Source organism: Ambystoma mexicanum, chromosome 2q (genome assembly GCF_040938575.1).
Source record: "Ambystoma mexicanum isolate Mex_15411 chromosome 2q, UKY_AmexF1_1, whole genome shotgun sequence".
Classification (NCBI taxonomy): domain Eukaryota; kingdom Metazoa; phylum Chordata; class Amphibia; order Caudata; family Ambystomatidae; genus Ambystoma; species Ambystoma mexicanum.
In genome coordinates, this window is record NC_090924.1 from 367,895,288 (window position 1) to 367,908,886 (window position 13,599).

The following is a 13,599-nucleotide window of genomic DNA, read 5'->3' on the forward strand; positions in this document are numbered from 1 at the left end:
TGAACCCTAGCTCCCTGAACAATCTCCCTAGAGCGTTCTTATTTCGTAGATCTGCAGTCGTTTGGGGCAGCGTTTTGTCTATCAATGGATCCATCGCACATTTCAAATCTTCTACAATCAACTACTGCCCCTCGCATAACTCACCTATCTTCTCTAGCAAGGTAACCACATACTGATCTTGCTCTTCATTTGGGGCATACACCGCCACTAAAGTAAACAATTGTCCTTCAAGCTGCCCCTTGACAAATAACAGCCTGATCTCAGGATTTCTATATTGCCACACCACATTTCCGACATACTCCCGACCCGAAGTACAGCAGTGGGAAATCTTTATTATTATTATTTTTGTTTTCAACCTAGCTTCATCGCATGTAGGTATTTTTCCTGGAGGAACGCCACTGACACCCCTAGTTCCTTCAATGTGCAAATTATTGCGGACTTCCTCTTTTCAGGGGAATTAAGACCCCGAACAGTTGGGGTCACTAAAACAAGGTCACCCATCAGAACTTTGCCATGCAAAATTGCTAATGACCTGTGCCTTATATCTGGAGACAATGACCCCCTGATTCACCTCAGTCCCTTATGTCTAAACACAAACAGAAACCCCACCCACCAACAACCCCATATGAACCTGAACCAAAATGAGGACAACTTCTGTGTCCCCAGTCCCTCAGCACCCCCTCTCAATGCTCGAGAAGCCCATCTCATGAAAAATCAGCATTCCATACCCACCTCAAAACCCCCCATATGAACCTCATATATGTGGCCTCCTGTTCCCCTTTCATTTAAAGGATCATTACTACCGTACGGCGCCCATATAGTAGTATCAAACAATAACCCCCCACTCAATTTCAAGTCCCCAGTTGCTGCTGTTCTGCAATATCCCTTTCATGTTCTGAATGGTCTCTTCTTCCCTGACCACAACCTGGAACTCTTCTTCATCTCGGAATCTATCGTCTTTTTGAAAGTTCCTCAGCCTCAGTGTTGGGTCTCAAGAAGTCCATCAACTCTGCAACCTCTTCTTCCTTCACAACATTGTAAGATTACCCTGGTATCCAAACAGAAGCCGACATAGATGTGCCCATCTGTATCTCACGCCTTCCTCACGGAGCCAGCCCATGACCAGACGAAGACACTTCCTCTTCTGTAGCACCACCTGTGCCAGGTCCTGATAAAGAGCAATAGAGGTCTCACAGAATCTAATTGACTCCTTACTCCTGGCATTTCTCACAATCTGTTCCTTAAGCTGGAAGAAGTGAACACGTGTAAGAACATCAGGGAGCAGATCATTTTTCTGTTGCCATCTAGAGAATACACCATGCGTCCAATCCAAGACAATGTCCATGTCTTCCGCCCCATCTAGGATGTGGCGTAACAGTGCTGTAACATATTCCTCCAATTCTTTGCCTGTAATCTGTTTCGGGCCACCGCAAATGCATGTTATTCCTCCTCATCCTGTTTTCCGCATCTTTCTGTCTGGTCAACACAGCCTCCATCTGCTGTTCAAACCCTTTCACCTTCCCAGTAAGTTCTGCATGTTTGTGTGCCTGCTCACAACGCGTTGATTACACCTTCTCCATCCTGTTTTCAGCCACCCTCACATGCTTATCTAGGTCTGCAATTGATTTGGCCAACGTTAATGTATTATCCTCCATTTCTCTCTTGATCCCCTCAAACATAACCTGGATGTTGGTTTTCGTGGCTGGCAGGTCTTCATTATGTATTTAAAGTTTTCGGGGAGTGTACTTGTGCAGATGCTACTTGTTGGTGTTTTCTCAAGCTATCCTGCGCCTGCGTGAGACTTTTTATGTCTCCTGTCTCCTGACTGTGGCCCTTTTGTTTTGCTGATGGTTTCGCCATTTATTTTCTCCTGGGGGATCTCACTCACAGCTCATTCGGATTACTCACAGCAATCCAGCTGCCCCCTTTGAAAGAAATTCCTTTGAGCTCTTTGTCACTTCAAGGATAATCACGCTATATAGTGTTAAATCATAACTGTGCCCATGTAATACACCAACCAGTATATATTGCTATGGGTAATCTCACTAGCTTTTATCACTCCACTGCTCCAGTCTCAGGACCTGTGTGTCCTTGTCACTCCACCCATCCCTTCACCGTGCTCATCACATCCGCATCGTGAAGCAGTCCCTGTGTAGAGTCAACATGGGCCAGGCCTTTATCAGCAGAGACCCACTTTGCTTCACCACGATACTGCCTCTTACCCGGATCCTTCGTCTTGCAGTACATTCTCCTGAGTGGTTCAGCCTGCTCACAGTGTGTAGTCCGCAGTTGCGCAAAGAGGGGCTTCCCTTCTCAACAGAGGGTCAAAGCTCGGCTCGCTCTCCGCTTACATTCACAGACAAGGGGGAAAAAAAGATTTAGTACTTCAGGGACCTCCGCGCTCTTTGCAATTTCAGCTCGGTCCCGGGCACCATCTTTGTTTTCAGTGCAGCTCCTTGTAGGCTCTCCACAGCATCTGATTTGCGTGGTGCTCCTTCTCCGGGACCTCAATAGTGCACCCTGCAAGGTCAGGGGGGTACTCTGCTCCAAGTGGGTAGCTGTTTCAACACATTTAAGTGAGGAATAGGACACCGAAAGGCCTCAGTCTCACGTGGAGTCCGTATGCACGGTCTTCCCAGTTGGTCATGCCCTCCTGGTCTACCAATGGTAAGGATCTGCACCATTCAAACTGGCAGTAGCTATCCAATCGTGGATAGCCACTATCCACCCAATCTGTCTAGCAACAACATTCGGGCACCTGGATGTGGACTGGAACCAGACAGTCCCAGACCCCACATCGGTGCTTACATACAAACTGCCACTTTGCCCGGAAATGCTGGAGCTTTTTCTGGGAAAGGGCTTCCCGTATATGGCTATTCTGGACCTGAGCGAGCAGAAAGAAGGCCAAAAGAACTACATGGCCGAAAGACAGGTAAGTCTTCTGCCTTTTTAGTGCTAGCCAATCCTAGTGCCATTTGTGATAATTGCAAAAGTGCACAAGTAAAAAGTTCAAAATATGGTAGAAATAATCTGCTTCCACCAGCCCTTACTAGACACATCGCATTTCTAATGACAAAGTTACAAAATAAAATGTTAGGAGGATACAAAGAGTCCTACTCGTATTTCACTTTCAGGTGTTGTGTGCAGCTTTAAAAAAACAAGACATTTACTAATAGCACCTCAGTGCGAGTGTCGTGGTCCGGAATTATGGGTGCCTGTAGCACCGTACTGGCACCCATTTCCAGGTCGCCACACTGCAACTCTGTGGGTGGGGGTCGATGCACCCAGCAGGTCTCACCTACGGGCGCCCATGCATTTTTCACAGAAGCACCGGCACTGTTAGCAATAGTGCTGGTGCTTCCATCTCCCCACTTCCATGGAGTACTATTGGACTCCAAGGGAATGGGCAGTTACATTTTCCGGCGCCTGACTTCCCGATCCACTGGGAAGTCAGTCGCTAGAAAAGTGTTACGTGTCCGACGGCAACCCGCCGGCACGGTTACCATAGAACTCGTAATGAGGCCCAAAGTCTCCCAGTACTAATAGTCTTATGAACTGATTAGTTTCCCCATAGGAATAAGCAAAAGGATAAGGGATGTAAACCATAAGGCTTTACTTACCTCCAAAAAGTCAGGTCAGCAGTCAAAACAAAGCAAAAAGAAAGGGTGTCCCATAGAAGATTATGGGAGGAACATAGCAAAAGGAATATCTTTCCTAACAATTATCAAGCTTTGCTTACCATTGTAGTATCATGTTTGAGACTGCAGGTAAATTCGACTAAAGGGTTGTCCTAGCTTTGTTTCCCATTGACTTCTTCCACCATAACACAGGCTTCCCTATTGCCCAAGGTCAGGGTGAACCCTAGAGATGGGTAACCCTTTCTAATTAAAATTGCCTCCCTTACTCGGGGATGGCCAAGGCCTTATCGGATTCACTCCCTCCGGGACTTTATAGGGATATCCTGCTCAGGTGTTCCCACAATATTGGGCTTGAAGATGGTCAAGCTGGTATGGGTGTTTCTTTAAACACTCCCTTGTTCACTTTACCCTCTCACTCCTGATCATTCCTTTCCCTAATCTTACGTCACCTTGTTCTCTACCCCTTTTTTCTTCTTTTTTTGTTTTTTAAACATCTTTATTTTATTTAGTAGGGACGGACAGGACACAATACAATAGCAAAATAAACAGAGGTAACTGCATTATACCATAAGACAGCATGACTATATAACCTAGACAGTACGTTACAAATGATCAAGGCAGAGGCTGGCATAGAGAACTCCAATCACACTTTACAATAACGCTAGATGTTTATACAGCCTCAGTCCATAGCTCCCCTGGTAGGAATCATGTAAAGGGAAGCCAAGTTGCAACCTATGAGGAGTACTTTCCCTCACGCAATGCAGTAATTTTCTCTGAGGCTAGCATTTCTCAGAGCTTCCCCAACCACATCGATATGACAGGGCCCACTGGGGATTTCCAATTCCAGGTCAAAGAAATCATGTTGGCGAATAAGAGGTGGGTGATTAATTTAGAAACGCACCCAGGCAGTGGGTATGCCCCCTCACTGCTATCCCCAAGCAGAATGATCAGTGGGTCTATGGGTAGAGTCATCTTGAGCATTGCCTTCATATGAGAAAGGACTTCCTTCCAAAATGCACAAGCCCTAGGGCAGAGCCACCACATATGAAAGAAGGTTCCCCGCTCTGGGTACCCGCTCCATCATGTTTCAGGATAAGAGGGCATGAAATTATGAAGCCTGTCAGGGGAGAAGTACCATCTATAACAAAGCTTGAGTTGGCATTCCTTATCCATGGTACATCGACCCACCCTGTGGTTCCATTCCCAAATCATATGCGACCAACTAAAAATGTAAGCTCAAAGGCATTTAAGTCTCTAGTGCCCCTTCGTTTAACCGTGGGATGACTCACCCAGCGTCGCAGCTGAGTGTATCTAAAATCTTTCCCCTTCCTGCAATGGGAATGTTGTTTGCATTATTTGAAGGTGAGTGGGACCCTCCTTTAAAGAGTTGCCTACGTTCCTATAAACCACCCCGAACCCAAGAGGAGAATGATGATTTCTGCATACCAGGAGAGAACTCACGGTTACCATGAATGGGTGAAAGGGGACCCAGACCTGAGGGAGTGCCTCACCTCCTAGTCATGATGTTCCAGCATCTTAGTGTATGTTTCATCGATAATAGAAGTGGTACCCTGGTCAAGTCATGGGACCAACTGGTGAATGGTAATGGTTGCAATGGGATCCGAGATGCAGATTGTTCTATTCATGTCCAGATAGGAGAGCCCCTGGTCTTTCCCCATGAGAAGATGTGCGAGAGTTGGGACGCCAAATAATAGCAGAAAACTTCTGGGACCCCCAGGCCACCCAGGTTTTCCCTCTAGAGCAGGACCTTTTAAGCTATTCTAGGTGTCCGCTGTTGCCAGATAAACACCAATATCTTCCCCTGAAGTGAGTGCAGTCTATGTCACAGGATTTGTGTCAGGACGGCTGAAAAATGGTCTCAAAGCTTTGGAATAGTGGGCATTTTAATTGTTGTCACCCGTCCAAGCAACAAAATTGTTTGCTTATCCCACCGCTTGAGGTCAGAGTCCAAATTCATAAGTAGAGGGGTATAGTTTATGCTGTACAATCCAGTCCACCTTCCAGATTATGGGGCAGATGTCTGTCAGTCTCAGTCGTTCCTCTAGTGGTAACTCCAGGGTAAGCCCTTGAGATTTGGAATAGTTGATCTTAAATCCTGAGACTAACACAAAAATTGTCAATTCGTCCATCAGGGCCCTGCTCGAAGTTGTTGTGTCAGTTACAGTAATTAGGACATCATCGGCATATAGAGAAATTGTGTGCTCTTTCCATTGACATGGAATACCCTTAATGACAGGGTTCTGATGGACGCAGATCGCCAGGGGTTCCATAGAGAGGGCAAACAGGACAGTGGAAAAGGGACAGCCATGCCGTGTGCCCCTTTTCACTGGGATCAGGGGAGTTGAATTCCTTTTGAGAAGCACTCGTGTAGAGAGCCATTAGTAAATCGCATCTCAGACCGTATGTAGGGTTACCTCCTCGGTTAGGTTGTCCTCAAAATATGTGGCTATTGCATTTCTTATCTCCTGATGAATGACCATGTCTTTGAAAATTGGGCTATGCAGCTGCAAAGGTCTGCGAGGCAGAGTAGGGAGGTCACTCACAGAGAGAAACAGCATTACTGGGGCATGATTATAAAGGGCCATGAATTGTGTATGGTGGACTCAGGGACCGAGGGGACCCGGGAAGAAGAGATTAAAAGTGTGTCTATGCGTGAGAATCCCCTGTAAACATGTGAGAAGTGAGTGGAGTCATTGTGAGCGGGATTCCTGAGCCTCCATATGTCTACCAGGTTTAACTCCATGAGGACATTCTTAAGAGCTAGAGTGTTCCAGAAGTCAGCGTTTGTAGCAGGCAGGGTCTTATCCATGTTAGGATCAGGTGTCTAGTTCAGATCCCCCATATGATGAGAGAGCCCTTTACAAAAGTCTGAAGTCTACCCAGGAGGTTGTGGAAGAAGAGATCCTGCCCCTCTTTGGGGGCATAAACTGAGACAAAGGTGAAGGCATTCCCCAGAAATGTGCCCTTGAGAATTCTTTTTTTTACAAAGCGAGTTGACTTATGGAAGAGGATTGCCGCACCAGGCCTCTTAGCTCCACCGGGTCAAAGAAAGCAGGCCAAAAGCGAGTATGTAAAAACCTCTTCTAATCCTCCCTCAACAAGTGTGTTTGTTGTAAGAAAATAACTGAGCGGGAGAAGTCGATCAACTTAGCCATCACTGAGGCGTGGCTAGCATGCGAGCAGAGAGGACGTGAGTCAATCGGAGCTCCTGCTGCCACCACAGGTATCCTGCAAAATAGCCTGCTTCCGTGGCTCTGCACTGGAACAGAAAATACCCAGCTGCTGCTAAAGCTAACACCACAGCGACTGGGAGAAAATAGGGAGAATCGTGTCCCCAGCAGCCTGCAATCCGAAGTAGAAGAAGCGCTCACTTGGCGCAAACAGCTCTCCTAAAAGGGCGGATGCCTGATGCCCACCCACTTCTCCGCCTGAAGTAACGGCCTTGGCTGCGGGGAAGACGCCACGGAAACAGGCGGAGTGTGGCTGGGACACTGGAACTGTCCCCCGCTGTACCTTGGTGCACTGTCCGGTCCCATCGGACGATGAGCGCCCAGCAAGAAAGGCACGCCCCACCTGTGCACACGGGTGCGGGACCTGGGGAGGTGGTGGCGCCGGCTCCGCCTCTGGGATGACAGCGTAGGAACGCTGGGACCTGCACACAAAGGGGTTGAAGCTGACCGCACTCCCATTCTCCAAGGACAGACTCAGTAGGAGACTGAAATAACCGGCCGCAACAGCAGTGCACATGCTACTGATACCTGGATAGTGGCCAGGACCCCTCCCCTACTGGTTGGTTATCCTCCCTCCTGGCCGAAGCGGTAGAAACGGACACCTGCCCCGACCTCCCAAATGGGGAAGCATTAACGCCAATACAGGAGGTCAAGGCTAGGCAGAGTGAGGGGACACTTGAAGACTATGGCTACACAACCGGATACACTCCCGCGAAGTACGGGTGCCAGCTTGCTCTCGGGCACTCGCACCCACAACGGGCCAATGGGCGGATCTGACACCCACTAAGTAGATGTTTCACAGGGTCTGCAATGCCCCGGCTGCGGTGGGGCACACGGGAAAGGGACTGCCGCCGAACCTGCTCCTACCCTGGGGACACTAACTGACAGCCTACGCAACGGTGCCACCGACGCCCTGGAGGATACGTACATGCTCTGCCCCGCTGTGCTTGAAGTGGACACTGCTCCGGAGTGCACTACCATCCTAGTGGCGGAGGGCCGAGATGGGTCCATATAACTCTCGGGGCCTCGGAGGACGATTCCCGGCGCGCCTTGGTCTCAACCGATGCTGCAATATCCTGATAGGGGCAAGATATAAGCGAGGCAGCAAACTCTGCCGACTGAATGACAGGAAACCTGCCGGCGGAAAGACGCAGCAGAGAACCAATCTGGTAGGGACAACTGACGTCCCTTGCAAATTTCAAGAACCACAGAATGATCAAAAGGTGGCATGAGCTACGGAATCAAGGGAATCTCTCTTGCTTCCTTGTTTGTTGGAGCCTCAAGTTTAAGCTGACGCTCTAGTTCCGAGTGTCAACAATGTTCGCGCGGCAGGTACTTCGTGTTGGGGTGGAGTATAGGGAGGGGTGAGAGGAAAGTTTACGTTGTTTTTGTGTTGATTTACAGTTACTATGTATTTACAAGGCTAATGAGTCCTATCAATCAGCATACGCTGTCCCATATCATTTCCTACTAGCAGCACATCCCCACTGTAAACAACTCCTGCACACTACTCCTATACTGCGACTCCATAGAGTCTGCAAATCCAACACTGTATACTATAAATGGCACCCACACTAACCCACTCACCAACCCTTGAGCGCCCTAGGTCTCTCAAGCTGATCACGTGGAACCTGAACGGGCTTGGCTCTGGAATCAAGCGACATCTTGTCACGCAATTCCTGAATAGGCACTCCCCTGACATTGCCCTGATAACTGAGACATACTTAGCTGGAACCAATTGCACCTTCTTTTGCAGAACTAACTACCGATCTGCGTTAGATGCGGGATACACAATGGGATCCAGAGGGACTCTCATCCTGATACACAAACGCGTCCCATTTGTGCCGCTCACAATAGAACAAAATCCCAGGGGTCATTATGTGTTGGTCCTTGGAAACTGGGGGAAGAAACACTGGCCATTGCGTCGGTGTACTCCGCCGGGAATGGGGGAGGAACTGCTAGACGACAGTGGCATTGTGCTCCGGTTCAGCTAATTGCTGCTATCCCATGTGCTCTGACCTCCTGGCCGTAGGAGAGTTCTGGCCCAGTGCTCCACTGAGAGCAGCTCAGTAGGCCTCCCCACTCGTCCGTGGATTCTGCGCTTGTCCCGGGCCACCAAACGTGCTCTGGTGGCTCTCAGAGCGTCACTAGTCTTTCTCTTGCCTACTGCCTTCAAATCAGGGACGATCAACAGTCTCCATCCCAGTGTATTTCCGTCCATTATTGACAAAATCACAGGAGGCACTCAGGCGGCCATTGATCCTCCTCATGCGCCAGGCCATGCCCCTCTACCCCGATTTTCCATTCTCTCCCCTTCTTCCCCTTTCTCTTGCTCCCTTCCCTCTCCTCTCCCACCTTCTCCTCTCCCATCTTCTCCTCTCACCTACTACTGACTCTGATACTTCCCCTCCTATTCCCTCAACATTTTCTCCTACTTTCTCCTGTCTCGCCCACGTACTTCCTTCCCCTCTCTTCTGCTGCCTCCTTCTTCCTATGTCCCTTTGTTCTTCTCATACTCTTCTCGTACCTACCACTCTCACTTTCCTTCTCCACCTATCACTTGCTCTTCTCTTCCACCTACCACTCCACAACTCCTCCCCCTCTCTCTCGACCACTCGCTGCCACCCCCTCTCTCTCTATCCTTCTACTCTCACTCTCTATCTACTCTCTCTCTATTCACTTCCCACTCTCTCTCTTACCCCTCTTAAACATCACTATACAACCACTCAATCTCACAATCACAGCTACACTCTCTCCACTAAGTACCGCTCTCTCTGACATGCAGTACCTCACCTGTACTCCTATCTAACTTCTCCATAGACTCTTCAGCTCCCCTCTACAACTTTCATCCTCCTTCTGGTCTCTCGGTCCACCTCCACACCTGCTGACCTCACCTGAACACCTCACAAACTATGTGGCTCCCTTGGGTCTTTTATACACGTGTCTTCCTGCATTTTCCTTCCCTCCCCTCTCCATTGGTTGTGCGCTCCACCTGAATATAGGGCCCAATCTGCAACTGTCTTATCCCCTGGAGATGGGTTGCTGTAGTGATATTCTACAAAAACCCTCTCAGCCCTGTCCCTTTCTGTTGTGGGGCAATTCAAGCAGTCTCTGTTAGGGTCTCTGCTGAATGTCTTCTCGGAGGTGTTTTTTTGCAGTCCTTTCTTGGGGCCTCATCACGAGAAGAGCGGTATCCCTGCGGTAACCATCCGGTCTGGCGCTATTAGCGCCGGAACAAGGGTTGGGCTATAATGGGTTTTCCCCATTGGGTCCAATGGGCCCAATGGGGCATTTTTGGCACAATTAGCGCATGCTGACATCAGCACGCTAATTGCGCCTGAAAATGGGCATTACGTTGTTGCATTTACTCCTAGCTTAAAGCTCGGGGTAAATGCTGCCAGACTCGTGATTGGGTGGACCCTTAACTGCGGCAGTAATAGCCTTACCGCTGCATTTAAGGGCTACCGCCCAACTCGTAGTGAGTCCCTTGTTTAGGTGCTGGGATGTAAGAGTCTCCCTGCGATTATTCCATGTTATCCAGTTGCCTGCTGGGTTTATTTGTCGTAGCAGTGCCTGATGGTCCTTGTAGTTCTGAAAGGAACCAAAACATTTGGACCAGAATTTAGGAGGTATGTCATTGGGCGATTTAAAGAGTACTGGTCTTTACATTTAAGGAACATTAAGGAGGATCAGGGACTGGGGCCCCCCAATTCCCCCACCCCACCTCTGGGGTATGACAGGTTCTGGCATACGCCCTGCTAGGCCTCCTACCCCAGATTGGGAGGAGTCCCTCTTTTACTGTGACATGGTAAAGCCCCTGACCCTGTTATATAGAACAGATCAGAGTGTAGTACAGAGAAGAGGGAAAGAAGGTTTCCTTAGGAATTAGTTTATCCCAGCTCACATCACAAAGTGGGCAGGTATTAATAACCAGGCCACACAAAACAATGTGCAAACAACTTAATATTTTTAATATGGGGGTGGTACAGTTTGGGACAGCTAAATGTAAAAGTTTCAAATGATAGCTAATAAAAAGTCAGGAGGGTTTTTCACAAAGGATCAGTGTTCTTCCTGGGTCAATATCTGTGTGACTAAAAAAAGAAATGTCTCTGACTAACAAATGATCCCAGTTTCCTGCAACGCCCAGGTTCTTTCTACGAGCCTGGTGGCTTGTTGAAAATAACTGACAGTCTTAAGGGTGACATGTCCTCTATACTTCTTTCTTGATATTCCTGAATGTTGTGGTGTCTCAGCTTTCTTTCACTGCTTTCTCTTGGGGAGCATAGAGATACTTTGCTTCTGGATATTCCACTATCATTTGGGCAACTTCCTTTATCAAACAAATAGGAACAAAGCCTTAAGTTGTCCATAGTCAGGAGGACAAAAACATGCATCTTGTGTCATGGGTGAAAACTGGCTCTGCTTCCTAAGCAAGGCGGTTCGCTTTCTGGCCACAGCGGGCACCTGCCACATAATGCAATAAGTCACAGTTGCATCCTGATCACACTCTGACTCAAATGTGTATCTTGTCTATTGTTGCTGCTAATTCTGCTTCATAGGTGTGTGTGTGTGTGTGGTACTCATCTAAAACCTCTACACAAGTTTTGGGGTATGTCACCCCAATGAAGGAGTTTGAACAGGGCCACCAGACATTAACCTAGTTCCCCTTGGGACCGTGACTCAAGTTGATCCCATGTGGTGAGCTCCTGCCTCACGTTCATGACAAGGTGGTGGTAGTCAGAGGATCCTACCGACTCCACCTCCAGATCCAACATCACATAGTTGGTGGTGGTCCCCAGTTCTATTGACTACCCCCTTCGCCAACTGGGATCAGACAGGGGACTTTATCATAGAGGTACCATAGAACCAGCTTGTAGGCCAGTCTAAGTGGCCCAGATCCTCATAAACCTTTGGGGGTTGGCTTGGCAGACATCCAGCCTCCCTTTTGCTGCTGTCAAGAACTAGTGTGCCTGTGTACCCGGGCCTCGAGACCCAGGAAAAGGGTTTCAAGAGAACCTGAGAAACCAAGATGAGAAGAAGCAGATTGAGACCAAAGAAACCAAGAACCAAACAAGATGTGCAGACTAATTAAACCCACACAGACTGTGACTGATTGAGCCAGGTATGGGATGCAATCCTGGATTGAGAGACTTTGCATTGCTTCAGGAATCTTTAACTTGCATTTAGGCACAATAGTTTGTTGAAAGTCTAAGGAGAAGCCATCAGTCTTAACGTTGCCCCCTTTCTTACGTTGGCAGAGGTTTTGTACTGGTGGCTCATTAAATGTGTTTTTGATAAGTTGCCAACCTTCTGTGTCTGTTTCTTATGGATTCAACTCAGCTTTGTGACAAAGCTAAGCAGACTTGGGAGCTGCAGCAAGTTATTTATATGATTTTCCCCTACAAGTTTTGGGGAAAATTTGAAGACACCACAGACAAGTGGCTGCAAAGCCTATCTTTTCTGCTTGTCTCAGAATTGCTTTTCAACTTTACCATTAGGCAATGGTCTGGATATAGGACTCTGCGGGTCTGGAATGTTCATGTTTTTATTTTGAGAACTCAATCTAGGAAAAATATAATACTTGAGATAGAAGCTTCTGGAAATGAAAAAGTACTCACTCTATTCTTTTTCCTCTTAATAACAGGCTTAATGGCTTAATGACTATGTATTCCAATAAATAGCTTAAAAATGAGGGAACAAAACGTAGTAAGGCTCCTAGTGCCTAACATGGCACAAGAACAACAACTAGCTACATTAGGTGAACATTCTAAACACTTAAAAAAATATACAGATGCAAATCGGAAATTGCAAATGGGTAATTGTAAGGCTGCACATTTTTAAAACCAGCCTTTAAAGGCAAATAAACTAAACCAAAATGATCCTGATGTAAAAATATGGAGAAACCCAGGTTCTTTAAAACAGTTTTTTACCAGTTGAGCCTTTGGCTGTGGTAGGAAAAATAGGGCTAACCTGAAAGAAGTGTGGTGGCAATGTCAGGGATTAACCACTCTCAGACCTTTGAGGTTACATTCTGGTACCGTCCCCTGGGTGGTTATACCAAACTAAAGAAATAAGGGGCTGAGTGAAAAGATTAATGGAGTATTCACTGTGTTTCAGTCTACCCCATCAGGCAACATCTGCTCTACCCTCACACCCTCAGAAGAGAAACAGCCCATAATGTTACTTACTTGGTCTGATGGACTCTAGAGGAACAAAGAGGTTGGCCAGGGAGGCATTGAGTGTGGTAGATGATGGCTGCGCTGGACCCGACTGCTGGTCCTGACTGCTTCTACCAGATGAATTAATTTTCATAAGGGGCTCCATCTCCACATAGTGAGCGGGCAAGTCGAGTGGCATAGCTTTCTCCGCAGACAAATCCCTAAAAAGAAAAAAAAAGGATCTCAAATGCCATCTCAAGGTGCATCTCACTGTCCCTTCATAGCGAAAATGCAAAACATTTAATATGATCTTATAAGTACTTATTAAAAGAAAGCAGATGCTCATGAATGGACTACCAGAACTTCATTTCTATTTTCAAGCTGTGAACCCTTCTACCGTATGAAGCACATCATGATTATGCTCACATTCATAAACCCCTCCATAAACCCATGCACAAACACACTTCCATACTCTAGTCTGTACCCCGACACACACCTATGTACACAAATGCAAACACCAAGGTCTCCGGATGCATGCCACAGCGCACAGTC

General features: G+C 47.6%; 1 protein-coding gene across 1 annotated transcript in view; it reads right to left on the minus strand.

Annotated features, from left to right (window-relative positions):
- The window catches only part of GGA2 (golgi associated, gamma adaptin ear containing, ARF binding protein 2), a 336,280-nt gene that overhangs the window by 24,086 nt on the left and 298,595 nt on the right, over positions 1-13,599 (minus strand). Inside the window, exon 14 of the mRNA XM_069647399.1 lies at positions 13,078-13,268. Within this exon, the coding sequence (XP_069503500.1) occupies positions 13,078-13,268 (191 nt within the window). The remainder of the gene's footprint in view (positions 1-13,077; positions 13,269-13,599) is intronic.